The 19,167-nt window shown below is 46.4% G+C and overlaps 1 protein-coding gene across 1 annotated transcript; it reads left to right on the top strand.

Annotated features, from left to right (window-relative positions):
• Window positions 1–1,474: 1,474 nt before the first annotated feature.
• Window positions 1,475–18,994, top strand: svilb (supervillin b). The gene is made up of 38 exons (XM_077724990.1): window positions 1,475–1,848; window positions 3,221–3,284; window positions 3,717–3,808; window positions 3,881–3,938; window positions 4,003–4,151; window positions 4,228–4,960; window positions 5,345–6,379; window positions 6,687–6,860; window positions 6,931–6,968; window positions 7,065–7,129; window positions 7,215–7,351; window positions 7,531–7,623; window positions 8,057–8,288; window positions 9,059–9,566; window positions 10,147–10,627; window positions 11,269–11,383; window positions 11,540–11,584; window positions 12,056–12,139; window positions 12,353–12,509; window positions 12,626–12,721; window positions 12,791–12,871; window positions 12,941–13,297; window positions 13,608–13,766; window positions 13,835–13,971; window positions 14,050–14,197; window positions 14,263–14,408; window positions 14,500–14,675; window positions 15,010–15,160; window positions 15,230–15,509; window positions 15,588–15,739; window positions 15,856–15,964; window positions 16,045–16,252; window positions 16,319–16,452; window positions 16,565–16,720; window positions 16,843–16,986; window positions 17,061–17,182; window positions 17,308–17,463; window positions 18,552–18,994. Exons 1-38 carry the CDS (start codon window positions 1,788–1,790, stop codon window positions 18,636–18,638), a joined length of 7,320 nt encoding a protein of 2,439 aa, XP_077581116.1. The 5' UTR covers window positions 1,475–1,787; the 3' UTR covers window positions 18,639–18,994.
• The last annotated feature ends 173 nt before the right edge of the window (window positions 18,995–19,167 follow it).

Consider the following 19,167-nt stretch of genomic DNA (forward strand, 5'->3'; position numbering starts at 1 on the left):
AAAGTACGTATAAACTGCATGTAGCATGTGCGGGGGCCGGCCACCGCGCCACCTGCCTTCAGTCTCAGGAAACACGTGCGCATTGCTGAAGATGAACACAAAGACTTACTTGTGTGGCGTACTGTATCAACTGCCATATTATCCGTACTGTAGAAAGCAGTAGTAGTAGTAGAGGTGGTTGTAGTAGTGGTAGTAGCAATAGTAGTTGTGGTAGTGGTGGTGGTGTGGTGGTGGTAGTTGTAGCATCGGTGGTAGTGGTTGTGGTAGTAGTGGTAGTGGTGGTAGTATAGTAGTATTAGTAGTAGTAGTAGTCATTGGTTGAGTTATACATTCACTAAATGGAGCTGCAGTAGTAGTAGTAATAATAGTTGCTATGATCCTGACAATTATAATCTTGAATCACCATGGTTACTAAAATGGCGGACTCTTGACTAAATTCTTGCGGTGCTGTCACTTGCTCATGTCTGCCAATACGGACTTTAACATTTGAAATTTTTTTGGGGGTGGGGGGGTCACCCTGTATATAGTATATTTGTTGTCAATTGGACAAAGTTGATTTATTAGAAAAGTTTCGTTTATTAGCAAGTACAACCCCACCTGAGTGAGGGAGGCTTGAGGCAAAACACCTGGCTTGATGAGCAAAGACTCAAGCTTCTCAGTTGATAGTGTCTCTGGAGAGATAACACGTTGTTCAATTCTCATCAAAACATAACGCAACATGCTAACATGAGACGGCGCGTGCAATAACGTAAGCAATCACGCACAGCCGCCGAAACCACGTAGAAGAAACGGAGTTGCTGGGGGTGACACAACAAGGCTGGCTGCCGTCTTGTAAACACAAGCCTCCGCCGGTGGACAGGGTGACCTCTTTGCGCCAGCCACTCACAACACATGTTGCCTTATTAGGGGAGATCTGGGACAAGTGTGTGTAAGGCTGCGTTGCGTCTGTCTGTCTGTCTGTCTGTGTGTGTGTGTGTGTGTGTGTGTGTGTGTGTGTGTGTGTGTGTGTGTGTGTGTTTGCATGTGTGTGAAAGGGTGAGAAAAAGCATCAGAGTCAACTGTGATTTGACACCAGGCTACTTTTTGGACTCCAACACTAAACACTAGTTCACATAAGTAGTGGGGAGCAACTATCCAAGCCAATCCAAACACAAAACGTCAATAAATATCGTGATTTTGAAGATATTATGTTCGTTGTAAAACTTTATTGAAATCTTTAAGATGAAAAATGTCAACAGTTGAGGTGAAATGTGTGAGTTTTTTTTTTTTTGTATTGGCAAATATCGTAATCCAAAAGAAGGATGAGGTGAGCATTTATTATATTCCTGTTTTAAGAGTTTTAAAATGAAAATAAATGTCATTTGTAGTGAGGAAAAAGCGAAAAGAGCCAGAAAGCAGTCAGTGAAAGCCCCGGAGTAAACACCTCTTACCGCTCCATCCTAGACGGATTATGCTCGCAAATGTGTTAGCTTGCTAATGCTAATTGACACGCAGGAAGCTTCACCTTCAGTGGGTAAGGCGGGAAAGCCCGCACCCCCGCCCCCTTGGGCACAGCGCGTCCAATCCCCCGTCCCGCTGTTTTGATCACGGCGGCTAATTTCTGACTGTAATCTGATTAGCCCGCTGAGCAGCTTTGGCGCCCCGCTGCGCTGTCATTCTCGGGTGACATTGCGACCGCTCCGCCAGGCCGGCTGGTGTGGTTGGCGGATGCTGCTGCCGGCGCCACCGCTCGGGTCACGATAAAGCGACCTCTCGCCCCTCGCCGTCCGTCGTCCTCGCCGTTAAACATGTTCCGAAACCCTTGGATCTCTGGTTACCATGACAACCATGTGCAGCACTGCGGCACAGGTAAACCTTCAATTCTGGTGGTCCCCGTGTGGCCTTTTTGACTTAGAACTTGTTCTAGTTCTGTGGCCTAGTTTAGAAATAGTGGAGAAATATCAAGTAGGATGCAAAGACTGGCTTTAAATGTTGACTTTTGTAAATATTTTCATTCATAAATACTGTTAATATAGACTTTTTTTTATCATATAGTGGAACTCTATACTAATTGAGCAGCATTAAATGTTTAGATTTTTTTCTGAATTTTACTTTGAAAAGTTTTGTGTTCTGTTATTAATTTGGATGCTGAATTGGCATTAGTGTAAAAACTCTTTCGTAACATTGCTAGATTTAGAAGTATGACTTTTTGATTATATTAAAAAAAATTCTATCAAGATTTTCACAGCAAACTGTGGTTATATGGTGTGTTTTACATATCTTAAATTATTGTTGTTATTGTAGCATCCATTTAGATTATGGATCAATTCAGAGAATGTGATTGATCAACTTTTTCCTCCATTTTCTGTGGGTGGCTCCAGTTTCCTAACTAGTTCTACAATGTCTAGTGTGTCTTATATCTGTCTTGCTACTGCAACCAACACATTTCCGGAATACGGGATGAAACAAAGTTCTAATTTAATCTTTAAAAAAAAAATCTAATGTTTTGCACAGATTATTAATAGCAAAACGCGGCCGGGCTAAGCTTTTCTCTGTTACAAGTAGCTCTGAACGTCTTTGGCTCATCAGCAGCTCCCATGTTTTGGACGAAAGCTGAACTGACCTGAGCCGTGTGGGGCTTTCCGAGCAGGTGGTCCACACATCATTGAGCAGGTCTTGAATGTGAAAAGCAAACATAAGATCAGTCTTGACAGCCAACCATCACAGCATTTTCTTTTTATGCTCGTGTCCTGGTGGAAGTCCAGAGCCACCAAAAAATAGACCAGGAGTTTTTTTGCCAGTGTCTAGAGCGGTAACTCAATCAGTCTGCGACCAAAAAAGCAAACTACTTTACAACAGACTGCTGTTTGTGTTGTGGAAATGGCGACGGATTCGGTGTAGAGTGATTGACTTTGTCAGACACTGTTCTTGAAAATCTGGGATCATGTCATCAATGCTATAAATCTTTGCTGGACTACCATGGTGACCCTTTTTGTATTTATCCTAAACAGTTTGTGGTGTAACCGTGGTATAATGTTGCAAAGCGACCTGCCAGGAATGTCCTTTTGCGCGTATTTGACTGACATCCATGTCACTATAAACATGCTCTTAGTTTGGAATTGTCCTTGGTTATTGGATGTGGAAAATGTATGACTTATAAGTGTATTTTCTTTTGAAATATTTGAAATCAATTGTGGCAGAAACTAAATTAAAATGCCTAAGATACCTTGTGTTCTTGCAGTACTTGGATCAGAAGCTTTGGGTACACTTTCTACCTCAACGTCATTGCCGACAGAAGCCTTAAGGTGAGGAACCGTTAGCTGTCAGCACGGGCAGCTTTGTAATTTCATGTCTGATCACTCCTGGAGAAGAACACCTAATCCTCAGGCACTCACCAAAAAAAAAACAATATATATCTGTATTGCGTTCTGGCCATTCTTTTGTGACTTCTATGGGTCTGGAAGCAAACAGTCCACCTTAAGAAGAAATACAAGATCAAGTGGATTCCTAGAGGCTAAGCTCTTTTAATACTACGCATCCAGAGCTAAAAATAGCTGCTTTGTATGAACAAACTAGGTGAAGTTGGTGAACTTATTGGTAGGGAGTGTCAAGACTTAATGACTTTGTTCTTGATGGAACTGACACTTTCACCTTGTCTTACCTCTTTATAATACAATAATACATCCTGAGCTGTTTTCCTGTTTTTTTTTTCTCCCCCTTCTTGTTTTCACTTTTAGTTTTCAGAGTGATTTCCCCCTGCATGACAAGCCCACCATCGTCAAAAGCGTTTCGGATACAGATGCCAAACTCCTGGTGGTACTTCCCAAGGGTGGGCATTGATTTTCTTTCGTTGTTTTTGTTGTTATGATGAACATTTTCTCACAATTGTGTCAACATTCAGTTTCAGAACTGAAGAAATACTTTGAGGAAGCTCCTCCCGCAGATTTCATGATGAACAGGTATCCTTAAACAACGCAAGATCTTATTACTTCAAATGTAGTAAAACTGTGCCTTTCATCCCAGGCAGGAGAGAATTGCCCGCCGTCTAAAAGGGATCGAAAGCGACTCTGCCCCAGCCTTGCTGACTAGCGGCTTGGTCACCGACAGAATGCTGGAGGAGGACCCACCCCGGTACACTCGGGCGTCCGACCCCTGCGAACCCTGTGGGATGGGTATGCTGACACTGCATCTTGCTTGACTCCATTCAGTCAAAGTTCACAGTGTCTTTTGGCTTCTTCCATACCGCAGTCAGACATTTCAGCCAAGAGGATCTGGACCCGCCACTGCAGCCCGTGACGTCCCCACAACGACACGCCGGAGGAGGAATTAACCCGGCGACATTGACACCTATGCCTGAACCCTCTGACCAAGCCGATGTGAGTTCCAAGGCTGAGCGCATCGCCCGCTATAAAGCCGAGAGACGGCGGCAGCTCTCGGAACGGTACGGCATCCTCCTTGACCAGGAAGTGGATATCGATTATGCGCCACGCTACCGGGCCCGGCTCGACCAAGAAGCTCCTGCCGACAGACACTCGACCGGAAGACAAGCGGAACTGCCAGATCATGAAACGGGTGGACCATACCGTTCTGGTGTGGGCAGGGTTTACATGAAGTCACCGGTCCCGGTAGCCACCATCCAAGCTCCAGCCCCTACACAAGGTGGAAGATTCTCTGAAAGGGAAAGGGTCATGAACATGGAGAACTATCGGAGGGGCGGGACTCAAGAACACGCATATCCAGTTGCGACCCAGGAGCATCACGTCCATCTTCAGCCGATTCAGCAAAATTCACCACATCACAATCGCACAGACGTCACCTACGTTGAGATGAGTCCCAATCCCAGCAGGGACCACCGGGTCTCGGCAGTGGCCACCTCGCCTCGCACGGCCCGGCGGGCCTCGCTGCCGTCCACTCATCACGGTATCTCGCCGGGGGATTTGTTCATTGAGCAACAGGCACACAGCATCCTCAACAGACAAGGGTGAGTTCATTAAAAGCACATTGATTTTTGCTCTTTAGGACAAGGACCCTTCTCTTTGACGGACTCACCTTTTTTACACAGTTATGATAGATGCTGTTGCGGCAAATACCACAATGACAATATGGTTCTGGTTTGTAGTTTGCTCAGTACACGCGGGCATCTGCGTTTCTAAGAATGCCACCGACTCAATTCTAACAGTCCTTACCTTTATACGTAGTGTAAGAGATCACATTCATTAACTAGGAAGGTTAATACCTCAAACATTTCAAATAGAATTTCTTGACACCACGTTGTTGAAGTGCTTCACTGGATAATGCCTCCAAAAATATGATTTCTCAATTGTTTAATTCTTAATGACTTCTCTTGTCCATTCGTTTTACCAAGAATCCGAGTAAGTGCACAGCGACCTTCTGAGTGGACCCCCAGAAGCAGGACCCAGGAGCTTCCATTCCCACCCAACTGGGAACCGGGCCAACAGAGAACTGTTCATCAGCCCGAGAACACTCCAGGTCACCCTCAATTTGCCCAAGAGTACCATCCTACAATCGAGCACCAGAACCTTTCAGGGTCCGCCGGCCGAATCCCCAGTCCTCCAGAGGTTCCGCCACGAAGGCGAGCCAGCGCTGAGCAAATGTATGTGGCCCACAAGGAGGCAAGGCTGGAGGCCCGTCAAGCCCCCAGAGAAGAAGTCCAAGCGGAAGGTTTGCTGAAGAGCCGGAAAACCGTGTTGCCATCTGAGATTCGGCGACGAGAAAAGACCGGGGACGACCCTTGCGGAGGTCCCAACGAAAGCGCGGAATGGCGGAATTGCAGTCCAGAACAGTGGAGGACCAGTCGAATAGCCCAAATGGACTCGGATCCACCCGCAGAACGAAGAAGGGAGAGAAGAGAGACGGAGAAGATGCGAGAGAGAGGCAGGCATCGTCATTTGGGTCAGGAGAATCAAGAGGATAGACCCTTCCAAGACTACCAACCAGAGTCATATACTAGTAGGGGTTCTGGGGAAGATCTCCAGACACAGTACCAATACAACTCCTTGAGGAAGCCTCTGGGGACAAAACAAGAAAGTTCTAAGAGCACCGAGGAGGCTCTTCGCTATGCAGTCTCAGAACCTCAAAGACAACAGCAATGGCAAAGAAGCGACTCGGCCGTTTACCTCCAGAAAGCTTCCTCATTGGCCCAGGCCAAGCACAAAAGCCCAGAGGCGGCCAGAGTCCCCAAACCCAAGACGCGAACTCGTTCCATGTCAGACATCGGTATTAGCCAGCATTCTGTCACGTACCGTACGGGGAGGGTCGCCTCCAGGGTCGTTCAGCCGCCGGGGGTGGCTAACGGCGAGACGGGGACCCTAGACACCCGGGTGTCGGTGGCTCAGCTGCGACATTCCTATCTGGAGAACGCCAACAGGAAGCCCGACCTGTACGTCTGCCGGCATGGGCTTCGTTAAATTAGCTCGCATGGCTAGCTCTTCTAAAGGATGCTACTGATAGCCACTTTATGTCAAATTAAAGGGATCAGAGGGTCCTGATCTTTGGCATGGGTGACATATAGGATGTTAATATGTCTATAGTTTGAAGTTTTAACCAAGGCTTGACCTTCTTACCATGTGAAGTTTTATTTGGTAGAGCTAACAAAGCTAAAGAACACTAACAGTGCATGCATCTAATTATGGTATTGCGCTCTTTTCTCGCTTAGTCAACTGAATTTGTTCTCTTGCTAATTCAAGTGAGAGCGTCCAGTCCACATCGATGGAGGCAGACCTCGGGGCCAATGGCACGGAGTCCGGAGGGGACAGGGCGGCTCGGAGACCACGTCGCTACATCACGCCAGGGGAAGGTCGCGCATCCGAGAGGTGTCGAACTCAACCCATCACCTCTGCGGAACGTCTGGAGACGGACAGGTCTGAAATGGGAGTGGTCGCAGAATGTCTGGAAAAATCGGGATTAAATGTCCAATGTTTGTTTTCACAGGTCACATCTCAGTCCGCCGCCGATGCAAGATATGGAAGGTGGGCTTGAAAACATGAAACCATCATTTAAAAAAATATATATCCAAAATGTCAACCCTTTTAAACCTATTTTTTTTTTTTACCTTCTTGTGATAGAGGATGAAGAGAAACTAGATGAACGAGCCAAAATGAGCGTAGCGGACAAGCGCTCTCTTTTCAGGGTAACCCAGTTAGCGTAGTACGAACGCAAACAAAATGTCCACATTTTTCCAAAAGGGAATGTTTTTTTTCTCGCTCTTTCATTAGGAATTAGAAAAGACATCGGAGGGTGGCGTTCCCAAGCCTCGCTCTCGCAACGTTGCCGTGGAACGTCGTCTGCGCAGAGTTCAGGACAGATCGCAAACTCAACCGGTCACCACCAAAGAGGTGGTTGAGGCTTGCAGGTATGAATGAATATCAAATCTCTATTATTTATGACTGATTTATTGATGATTTATTTGTCTGTTTATTTTTGTTATCTGTGCACTGTGTGGTGAAAGCTTTCAATCTCGTTTTACAATAAACAACAAACGGACAATTTCTGAGTAATAAAGCTGATTTCTTTCTTTTTTCTACCGGCAAGCGAGCCTTCCACCTCGTCAGCTCTTCCGGGAAGTCACACCACTAGCGCCACCATCAGTTCGAGTGTTGTTAGTACTGCCGTCACTACCATCAGGTAACGCAACTGGTTCCCAATATTGAGCATATGATTACAAATATGAGTCTTGGTGAAGCAACATGTAGCTTATAGCTCATTTATTTTCATTCGGGTGGCCCCATGTTGGTCTCGTGTGTCACTCCTCCTTTGCTAAGCTTCTTGGTTCACCTTATAGGGAAAGAAAGCTGCTGTTTATGCTAAAACTCAGCAGTGATGATCTCCAGCACTCCTAGCATTCTGGGAATTTATGATTGCAAATTCCACATCCAAAAGTTGGGCAGCAGTAAAAAAAAAATGGTTGCAAATTTAGAAAAAATAACTGGGGAACGCCTTCTGAAATGGGTATAGCCTTTTTTTAAAAAAAACTTTAACTGTCTTTCCTTTTTGAAATGAAAATTACTATTTAATGAAAAAAAAAGTGTAAGCTTTGTATTTGCATGTTTCATTTCAGCATGCAAGCATCTCCAGCCACGGAGGCCGAGGTCCAGGAAATCCGCCAAGATGAGCCCCCAGAGGCGGAGGGGGACGACCTATCCACTCTCAGCTTAAGCGAAAAGATGGCCCTCTTCAACCGGCTCGCCCATGCCACGGACGAGGCGCCGTCAAAGAGCGACTCCTCCCGCCAACGGCGTGCTCTCGCACGCTTTCAGACGCAGCCAATCACGCAAGGCGAAGTCCAACAGGTAATTCCTCTAAAAAATACTACATAGATCACTGTATAAATGACCTATATTAATATACATAACTGACAGTCAGTTCAGTGGAAGAGTGGTTAGCGCGTCGGCCTCACAGTTCTGGGGTCAAAAAGTTCTATGACTTTTTCCCCTTATGCTCAAAATCGTATTTATTTATATCTCTTATATAAGCAGTTGATGTCCTCCCAGGTGACTGAGCCTCGGCTGGGCTCCTCGGTCCACCATTTTGAGTCCAAGAAGGAAGAAAATGTAAGGTCCCCAAAGCCGGTTGAATGCATTGGAATGGCTTTACGAATTGGACGTATTTTGTCTCCATTTGCCTCAGCGTTGCTTTTTTGTCGGCTCCAATGATTGGCGCCCACGGTTTAGCGCTCGGCACATGAAAAAAAACACTCGTAAAGTTTGTTGATTTCAAATATTTGTTGGTTTAATGCATAACAAGCATGAGGCGTCCTTATTAGGGAAAGAGTGCATGCTAGTTAGTGGCATAATATTTTTGTTCAAAATCCATTTTTGTACTGGCTGTGTGTCAATATTTGTCAAGTTTTTTAATCGAATGTTTATTTGTCAAATTTTCAAACCCTGCAATTGTCCAAATACTTTGACTTGCTCACGTTTTTTCAATCCAACAAATACAGAATGTGACTTTCAGGTCCTGTTTTGAAACAAAATTAGGATCAAAATGAATTCATGATAAATTTATGATAAAATGAACTAAAACTCTCTGACCAGATTTATTTCCCTTGTTTGATTTCCAGTTAAAACTCAGCACCCAAATCCACCTGGAGCCCCTCCCACCCTCCGTGGTCCGCTCCCTTTCATCCACGGCCTCTCGAGCCAGCGTTACCACGGCAACCCCGCCGCCCGGATGCGGCGCCGTCACCTGTCAGGGAAACTCCGCCGCCCAACGGACCGCGGGCCACCAGGAGAGGGTGTCGCGCTACCTCTCCGTGACCCAGAGCGCGGGACCCCCGGGAGAGCCCCAGCTCCTCCCAGATAGCTCCGAGCAACGGGGGGCCTTCCCCGTGCCCGTCCTCCACGCTCCCGCCCCCTTCTCCCTCGCTCTTGGCCGGCAGCAGGCGGGGAAGGAGGAGGAAGACGGCGACGAGGAGGAGGAGGAGGAGACGCATCCCCACGCGAGAGCCCTCGGAGAAAACGGGGAGGAGAACACGGAGGAAGCCGGAGGAGGAAGGGGAGGACCGAAGCGGCACCTGGAAGGACAACCGGGAGGGGACGACGGTACTCCCAGCTTTGAACGGCTGTCAGGTAGGGGACAAAAGGAAATGTCTTCATTGTGCTCCCACGCGTCAACGCTCGGCTCGGAGGGAAGAGGAGGAGGGGCGCTAGTATTTTTTTTTTTGTCGGAAATGTCAGAATGAGAAGAGTCTGACATTTCAGTCCTAATCCGCCATAGCGTGGGGCTCCCTTTGTCCCCTAAGACATGGATGTAGTGACACGTTGATACGGGCAGATAACGCCAACCGGTAAGTGTTGGATGCAGGAGTGCCAGTGTGCTGTAGTAGAGTAAAACCCGAGTGGATTTCAATAGCATCAATCTCCAGATCCAAGGTGATCTGTCACCTGAATGGCTTTTACTGGGTCAAAGCCATCTCAGTCCGGCTAATCCACATGGGGCCAGATGTCTACATTTTGACTTTGAATGATAAGACAGCCCCAAAATGTGTTCCCCCAAAAGCCCTTTCAGAATATGCTAAAGATGTGAAGGACAATTTGAAGTCCTATTTGCTCCATGGGTAGCTCATTGATGGACTGCTTGATAGATTGTTTGAATTTGGTATTACTTTTAAGCTGTGGTGCTCATATTTTATTTTTCTTATCTTTTCAGAGCTGCAGGATCGACCTCCGTCTCTGAAGCCCCTGATAACCAAAGTGTCCTCAACAATATCTCACGTGTCCAGCGTCCAACAGATCCATTCTGTCATCCAGCCTCCCCCAACGCCACCCAAATCCCTCTTGCTCCAGCCGCCCGGCGATCCCGCACTGGTTCAGCCGTCCCAGTCCCCGCCGACGTATCCCAACTCATTGGCTCGATCTCAGCAGAATCAGGTTAAACCTCAGGAACTGGTCCCCGAGCCTCATCCTTCATTGGGGCCCGAAGCCCCGGCCAAAGTGCAGGTGCCACCGCCAACGGCGCCCAAACCTCAAGGCTTTCCCCAGACCTTGATCAAGTCTCAGTCGCTAACGCTGGAGCACAGCGACGACTACAACGCACTGGCGGGCTATTCGGGTGATCGGCTGTCCTCCACCGGTTCCACGGACCGACTGCCTTGCAGCATGACCAGCAAACAGATGTCCATCAAGGAGAGGTGAGCCAGACGTCATTCAATCAAAATGTGTAGAGCAGGGGTGAAGGGGTGTGGTCTATTGTCCAGTCTAGACTGTCTTCTTACCCTTCATCAACATAGGTTACGGTTAGATAATGAATTCTGAACTAAAAGTAGGGCAGGCAACGGTTATGATTAAGGTTTAGGGTCAGTTCTAGATGTTATTTTTAGGTGTTCAAATGAGGCTAGGGTCAGTCCCTGGTGTTCCTGTCTGTGACCCATTCACATGCACCTACATAAAAAATGGTGGAATCAGACACTGGTGCTCTCGTTACGTCTATGCGGAGACACCATGACACACTTTCTCCACGCTCGGTTCCTGGCTCGGTCGTGGTTCCCGTGACCTGAATTATCACTCTTGAATGATTGCTGAATATGAACAAGTCATTTCACAGAGGTTGTCTGGAAAGAGCCACGGTGTTCAAACTATTGAACCACGGTAGGTTTTTGTTCCAAGCCATTGAGCACAGACAGATTTACCGATGAGCTCTCTTGGCAAACGAGCAACACCTGACTGCAATCAACCAATTAGTGGTTTGGACACCCATGTCTAAAAGGCATGACACTCCATAGGGAGACATTTTACGTCTTGATCTTTTTGAACGGCTTTGTTTTTGTCTCAGAGTCGCCCGGTTAAAGAAGAGTGGCGAGGAGGACTGGAGGAACCGCATCAACAAGAAACAGGAAGTGGAAAATGTGGCGTCCACTGAGCAAAATGAGTCAACACATCTGAAGAAGGTACGACATCAAGCCAAGACTTCATATTATGCACATAATGCCTGTCACTTTCAATTACCTCACCCCCACCCGGACAAAACAATAGTACCCTTCCCCCAATATGACCACTTCTGACCACGCCTTGTCTTCTATCCCTGCCCCGACCCCTCCCTTCAGGAGGAAGAGGTGGTCCAACCAGTGTGTATATCAGAACAGCTATGGGTAAGCTTTTGGCTCCATTTTATCTGATGACTATTTGACTATTGAGTCGTGTTATGGCAATCGTGTTTTGAAATATTTGAAGAAGGCTTTGATTTTGAAATTCATCCCCTGAAGCCAGTTTCCTTGGCAACATGAAATTTGGTCAAGTACCAAGGACTTTCCCATTACATCTCACTGTCACCTCAGACAGTTTTTTACCGAATTTAATAGCAAAAGTACGTAACAAAAGTAACATATCCATGCGTGTCTTGATCAATTATTTTTCAATCCTATATGTCAAGATCCAGTCATCTATTGTGTAAAAACTGTGATGGTCCTACTTGTTATAACACTGGAAGTCTCCCATTTGGTTTCGAAAGTGGCATAAAACCACAAAACTGCTTCCATGTCTAGTGTTGGCCTGCTCATGCATTCTATCCCTCCCCACACCTCCTCTTCTTTCCACTCATCCTTCCACCTCTCCATCCTCAGGAGCCTGTCTTCTCCTCCACTTTCTCTCCTCCTTTCTCCCTCGGACAAAAGTGTCAGTATGTTGACAATCACAATCACGCTCAGGTAAGTGTGGCGTTGGCTTTCATTTCCCACGCTTGCTTTGTGACCTTTTATTTTACTGGCTTGGGGTTTGGCCCTTTTTCAAAAAAAATAGTCTAAACCCTAAAAGAAAGCATTTCAAATAAATCGATGGAAGAAAAACTGAACAAAAATGTGCGACTCAAAGTCATTTCTGCATTTATTTATCATTCCACCATTGTTTTTTTGTCATTTCAGGCTCAGGCAACAAGAAGAACTCAAAGTGAAGCCCACATGACCATCGAAGAAAGGAAACAGATGATCTCCAAGCGCGAGGACGACTGGAAGAGAAAGGGAAGGGGCGTGGCTAATGACTCGGGCCAGTACACCGTGGCAGCACGCATGGTCAAGAAAGGTCGGCAGAGAACACTCATTCATGTCCAATCTAACTATAGAAAACAATCCATCTTTTTGGAGTGATTCAAACGGCACCCAAAACCTATTTAGATGTCATCTTTTTTATTTTATCAGGCTTGGCTTCCTCCTCCTCTGTGATTGGTCCGATCTTGTCGCCCGTCTCCAACAAACTGAGGAGCACCACTGGGATTGTGAGCAAACCACAAGAAGGTTTGTCTGGAAATCCTTCCGTCCTCTCACTTTTGGAGTACGTCTTTAAATGTTGTCTGTCCTTTGAAGACATTGAAGCCAGGTTGGACATGGAATCAGACAAGAAGCTGGACAAGTTGGAAACCTTCTTGGGCCGTATTAACAACAAAGGTAAGAAAAAGACATGGAAACGACCGCTCCATGATTTCACGTCGTGGTGATTGGTCCTTCGTCCGTCAGTTTCCGAACTCCAGGAGAGCACTTTGACGGTCACAGAAAAGGCGGTGAAGGAGGTGATGAAGATAGACGACGAGATCTTCTCCAACTTCTACCGTCGCGTGGCCCAATTGCCCGACGTGCCGTCGCCCGAGCAGCTCAGGGGCGACTTCGATGCCATCTTCGGCTCTCGCCAGGGATCCGCCAGGCTGGCGTTGGAAATGGTGCACCACAAGCGCTCGGTGCGTCCGTCCAGGAACGTGCGGGCGTCCCGTAACCCCGTCAAGACACTGGCCGCCCGCCAGGACATACGACACGAGTACACGGAGCAGAGGCTTAACGTGGCTCAGCTGGAGAGCAAGAGGATGTCCTCCGACAAAGGTGAGTGAAGAAATTGGATTTGATTTCATTCTGTATTCGACAAATTTCCTTGGTTGCAGTAGCAATACAGACACACAAGACATTGTAGGCCACGGTTGTCAAAGTGGCGGCTCGGGGGGCAAATCTGGCCCGTCACATCATTTTGTGTGGCCCGGGAAAGTAAATCATGAGTGGCAACTTTCTGTTTTAGGATTAAACTAAAATGAAACAAAAACAATTCAAAAAATGAGACGCCACCAAATGGTTAGAAATGAAAACCCTTTCATTGGTTGATTTGCTCTTTCTATTCAAAATGTCGTCCCTATTGCAGTGGTCAAAAGCTCTGAATATTCCGACGCCGCTCTGGCGGGACTGGCCAGTAAGGAGAACTACAGCAGCGTGAGTTTGCGTAGCGTCAACGTCTCGGAGACGCCCGCCTCCAACAACAGCGCCCTCCCGTACAAGAAGCTCATGCTTCTCCAAGTCAAAGGTAATAGTCGCATCTTCACTCCGGTCAAGTCCGCAGATTTTCGGCTTATTTGCCCTTTTGATCCGCAGGCCGTCGCCACGTTCAGACCAGACTTGTCGAGCCCAGAGCGTCCTCTCTTAACAGCGGGGATTGTTTCCTACTGGTCACCCCCGAGAACTGCTTTGTGTGGATAGGAGAGTTCTCCAACGTCATCGAGAGGGCCAAGGTGGTCTCGTTGATATGTTAAATCACGAATGGATGATTCTTCGGATTATTATGTTGACAATGAATGATATTTTCCTAGGCTTTGGATCTAGCCCAGTTCATCCAAACTCAGAAAGACTTGGGCTGCAGGGCCAGCAAGGTACAAACGATTGAGGAAAGCGTCCACTCGCAAAGTCCAGATTCACAAGAGTTTTGGACCATTCTCGGAGGACAGGGTTCCTACCAAGGTGAGAGATGATTGGCCGGTTAAGATACAGATGTGAAAATGGTTGACGCTGTTCCTGTTGATTAGCTGCCGGTCCAGCGGAGGAAGACGACCGCTTTGAGAACGCCATTGTAGAAACCAACTGCATCTTTCGTCTGGCGGATGACAAACTGATGCCTGATGATGACGAATGGGGGAAGGTTCCTCGCTCTTCCTTACTGTCTCCTAAAGAGGCACGTTGGCAAAAACTGCACTTTGAACGGCCATTGGTATTTTTTTTAGCAAATTTCGATGTTTTTTTTGACGCCATGATCTTCTGTTCAGGTGGTGGTGTTGGATTTTGGGAGCGAGGTCTACGTGTGGCATGGCAAAGAAGTGACACTGGCCCAAAGGAAGGTGGCCTTCCAGCTTGCTAAACACCTCTGGAATGGAACCTTCGACTACACCCTCTGTGACATCAACCCGCTTGACCCCGGAAACAGCAACACACTCATTCCAAGGTAGATTTTAATTGGATGATTGGGACCTTTAAGGTCTGTGGTGATGAATATCTGCGTATTCATGAGAACCCAACAGTCACTTTTATTGTATCATACCTGGCAACCTCGGCCAATTGATCCCCTTAATAACCGATACATGAAACGCAACGGGGCACATATTTCCTCATATAGGGCTCACTTAAAAGTCTAAAATTGTGTCTAATATGAATGGACTAAATTCAACCACCATTTGAAATGATCAAAAAAGCTATAAAATACAGGAAAAACTGACATATATATTTTGACATATTGTAATGCTGGCTAGAAGTGCTCAAATGATCAATGTCCACTACAGGAAGGGCCAAGGTCGGCCCGATTGGGCCATATTTGGCAGGCTGACCGAGCACAACGAGACCATTCTGTTCAAGGAGAAGTTTGTGGACTGGACTGAAGTAAAGCTCTCACCGTCACCCACTGAAATTAAAGAAGAGCTTCCAGAACAACCGGTTTGCGTCCATCGCCAGACTTTCCTCAAGAGATGACTCGTGAGCTCAACGGTCGGTCTGTTTCTCCAGAGGGCCAAGGTTCGAGAGTGCCGGCCGTACGACATCGGCTTGATGCTGCCCCTCCTCCAGCCGGCCGTGGCCACCCTTTTGGACGGGGCCAACGTGGGCCGTGGCTACGGATCGGTGGAGACGGAAGACCGCATGAGGACTCAGGAAATCAGCACCGTCTCGGTGGACGTCTGGCACATCTTGGAGTTTGACTACAGCCGGCTGCCACGTCAGAGCATAGGACAATTTCACGAAGGCGACGCCTACGTGGTCAAGTGGAAGTACATGGTTAGCATGTCAGGTGGGTTTCGCATTTGACCGACACCATTACGTTCTTATGCTTTGTTCCAATGTTTTTTCCCCCTCCCCATCTCTCCAGTGGGACGCAGACTCAAGCCAGAAGTGAGGAGCACCGGACCCGGCCGGGAAAAATGTTGCTATTTCTTCTGGCAAGGACGACACTCGACCATTAGCGAGAAAGGAACGTCGGCGTTGATGACTGTCGAATTGGACGAGGAGAGAGGCGCTCAGGTACAAGCTGTGTACTATCTTTTCTCTATGGAAACATTCACAAACTACTACTACTACTGAAAGTATTCATGGCATGATTTATATTTGTGTGAAATTGTGTTTGTGTGTCTCAAAAGATGCAAGTGCAACAGGGCAAAGAGCCTCCCTGTTTCCTGCAGTGTTTTAACGGAGGGATGGTCGTCCATGCCGGAAAACGAGAAGAAGAAGAAGAAGAGAACATCCCAAGTAAATTAGATTAGATAACTTTATTCATCCCGTATTCGGTAAATTTACCTTAATAAATATATATATTTTTTTACTTATAGACGAGTGGCGACTATATTGCGTACGAGGAGAGGTTCCCACTGAGGGCCACCTGCTGGAGGTGGCCTGCCACTGCAGTAGCCTGCGATCTAGAGCCTCCATGATCCTGCTCAGCGTGGACAGGGCAGCCATCTACCTTTGGCACGGCTGCAAAACGCAAGAGCACACGCGAGGCGTGGCCAGCACGGCCGCGCTCAGGATTAAAGAACAGTACGTTCTTGGAGTATCAACTATCCATTCAACTCCGGTATTTAAAATATGGTGTGCCTTTTTTAGGTGTCCTCTGGAAGCTGGCCTCCACAGCAGCAGCAAGGTGACAGTCCATGAGTGTGACGAGGGCACGGAGCCACCAGGTTTCTGGGAGGCTTTGGGACACAAGGACAGGAAGGCCTACGACTGCATGTTGCAAGGTGACCAATCTCCTATCTTCTAAACCAGGCCTCACCAACTCTTCTTCTCTAGGATCACTGGTGTGGACAAAAAATCTGAAATAATGACAACATCTGATCCTTTCTTTCTCAGACACTGGAAAATTCAACTTCACTCCACGGCTCTTTCAGCTGACCAGCACGTCGGGGGATTTTGTGGCCACCGAGTTCTTCCATCCGTCTCGGGCCTCCGACCTGGTCACCTCGCTTCCCTTTTTGCAAGAGGATCTCTACAACGTGGCGCAACCCGGTGAGGCTTGTCTCCAAGCTCTAATGCTTTAGACTACATGTGTCAAAGTGGCGGCCTGGGGGCCAATCCGAGTCTGACACCCTTGCTTTAGACCAAAGACCTAATGTGGTCACCATCCACAGGCATGTTCCTGGTGGACAACTTCCACGAGGTGTACCTGTGGCAGGGCTGGTGGCCACAAGATAGCGAGAGCACGGGTTCGGCTCGCATGCGTTGGGATTTGGACAGAAAGTGCGCCATGGAGACGGTGCTGCAGTACTGCAAAGGTAAGTCCGGGACTCGGCTCCACAATGATGCATTTGATTGACGCTCTGTGGCCATTTTATGTTTTTTTATGCAGAGAAGAGTGAAAAAAACCCTCAGAAATCCTACTTGATCCACGCCGGACTGGAACCACTAACCTTCACCAATATGTTCCCCTGTTGGGAGCACCGGGAGGATGTAGCCGAGATCTCAGAGAGGGTAAAAATCCAGTTTTGTGCTCTGCTTTCATGTTATTTTGTATTCTGTCAATTAATTTGTAGCAGCTTGGTTGGGGTAATGAGCTACTGCTAAATTAGCATGACTTTTCCATTGTGTGCCCACAGGAGGCCGATGTCTGCAACCAGATCATCCTCGTGGAAGACGTATTGGCACGACTTAGTCGGAATGCTTTCCCGTTGGACCAGTTGCGGGCGCGACCTCTACCAGAGGGCGTGGACCCGCTGCGTTTGGAGATCTACTTGTCCGACCACGACTTTGAGGTCAGAGTTGTTGTTGTCATTTCTCATTGTCCCATCCAATTCATTAACACCTAAAATGTCCCACTTGCATTTTTGGTGGTCTCAAATGATGTAGAGATGACAATCCCATTAGTACACACAAGTATATTTCTGATAGTATGTCCCCTTTAACTGTCACTTTACAGAGCAAGTAGACGCATTGAGGTAAGAATCCATTTTGAAGTGTTAATCCACCTTTCTGTGCACGATGACCACCACCCTTTAGAATCAGTTCAAAAACGGAATGAGGGTCTGTTGCATTATGGTTTGCAGTCACGGATTTCCTAGACTTATTTGCGCTAATGGATGGAACACAGCCTTCTTTTTTTCTGCTTCACACTGACTTTCTTCCTGAGGAATGAATGAATGAATGTTTCACTGATGCAATGTATGAAGTCAAGCATGTTAGATGAATGCAATAACTAGAAATGTTTTTGCATGGGATAAACAAAAAAAGGGAACGTCCCACTGAAGGACACTGGCAAAAATGCTAAAAATAGCAACGTCGGAGAACGGAAAATGTAAACATAGAAATAATAAGATGAATAATGCACAACTGGCTACTAAAACAATTTCCCAATAACATATTTTGTGACTAGATATGTTTTCATAATTTTGCTGTTTTGCCTGTTGCTCATAGTTGGCTGGGATGGTCTCAAGCACCCCCCACAACCCTATAGAAATTAGAAATTAATTAATTATTGTTGCTATATATTACTAGCAATTAATTTTTTTAATCATGATTAATTACATGCATTCCATAGTTAACTTATGATGAATACATTATTTTTTCATGCTTTAAATCCAAAAATGTTTCAATATTCTTACGATTATTTTACTATATTATGTTATTTCAGAAATTACATTCATTTTAAATGCCACTAGACGTCTAATTTCAGTAGTATGTAAGGGTGTCAAAAGTAATGGAACAATCACATAAACTTACAATAATTTTTTTTTAAGCCGATTTCAAGTTGGCTCTTAACATCCTTTAGTTTGTATCAAAGCAATTTTCGGGGAAAAAGTTTAAGCACCCCAACTTAATGCAATTTATTTTTTTTGCTATGCAGGAGGCTTTGGAGATGACGAGAGACGAATATGAACGTCTGCCGGGGTGGAAGCAGGTCAACTTGAAAAAGGCCAAAGGACTGTTTTAAGCATGTCGGACTGAAAATGGAATGAGAAATGCACAAAAAAAGGAAGAAGTGGATGGAGAAAGGACTTGATGAAGAGAGAGAAGCATTTTGCGTTCTCTCTCGGCCTAGCGTGTTGATTTTGTGGACTTGACACCGTGTTGCACAAATACAATTGTGCATTTTTGGCATCAATGTGGTATTGTAAAGCTTTTGTTTTGATTAATCTATAGTGCCTTTGCTTATTTTTTTGTGTACAGTTTATACAAAGACATTCTAGTGTGACATCCTTTTGGCATAAAACACAGGGAATCCAAATGGAGACATCTTGGCGTCTCCTGCTAAATAAATGAAAGCACTTTGACGACGGTTTTAACTGATTCAGTTGTATTTTTTTTTAACTCAAATTATGCAGATTCAGTGGAGTAAAACCCACAGAAGAAATTCTTATTGGGTCTCATTGACGGGTAAGGTTTAGTCCATGTCAGTCAATGCCAAAATATTGAATAATTTGTGGTTTAATCTCTTGCCCAAAACACTTTGCGGAACAAAG

Source organism: Stigmatopora nigra, chromosome 9 (assembly GCF_051989575.1).
Source record: "Stigmatopora nigra isolate UIUO_SnigA chromosome 9, RoL_Snig_1.1, whole genome shotgun sequence".
Lineage (NCBI taxonomy): Eukaryota > Metazoa > Chordata > Actinopteri > Syngnathiformes > Syngnathidae > Stigmatopora > Stigmatopora nigra.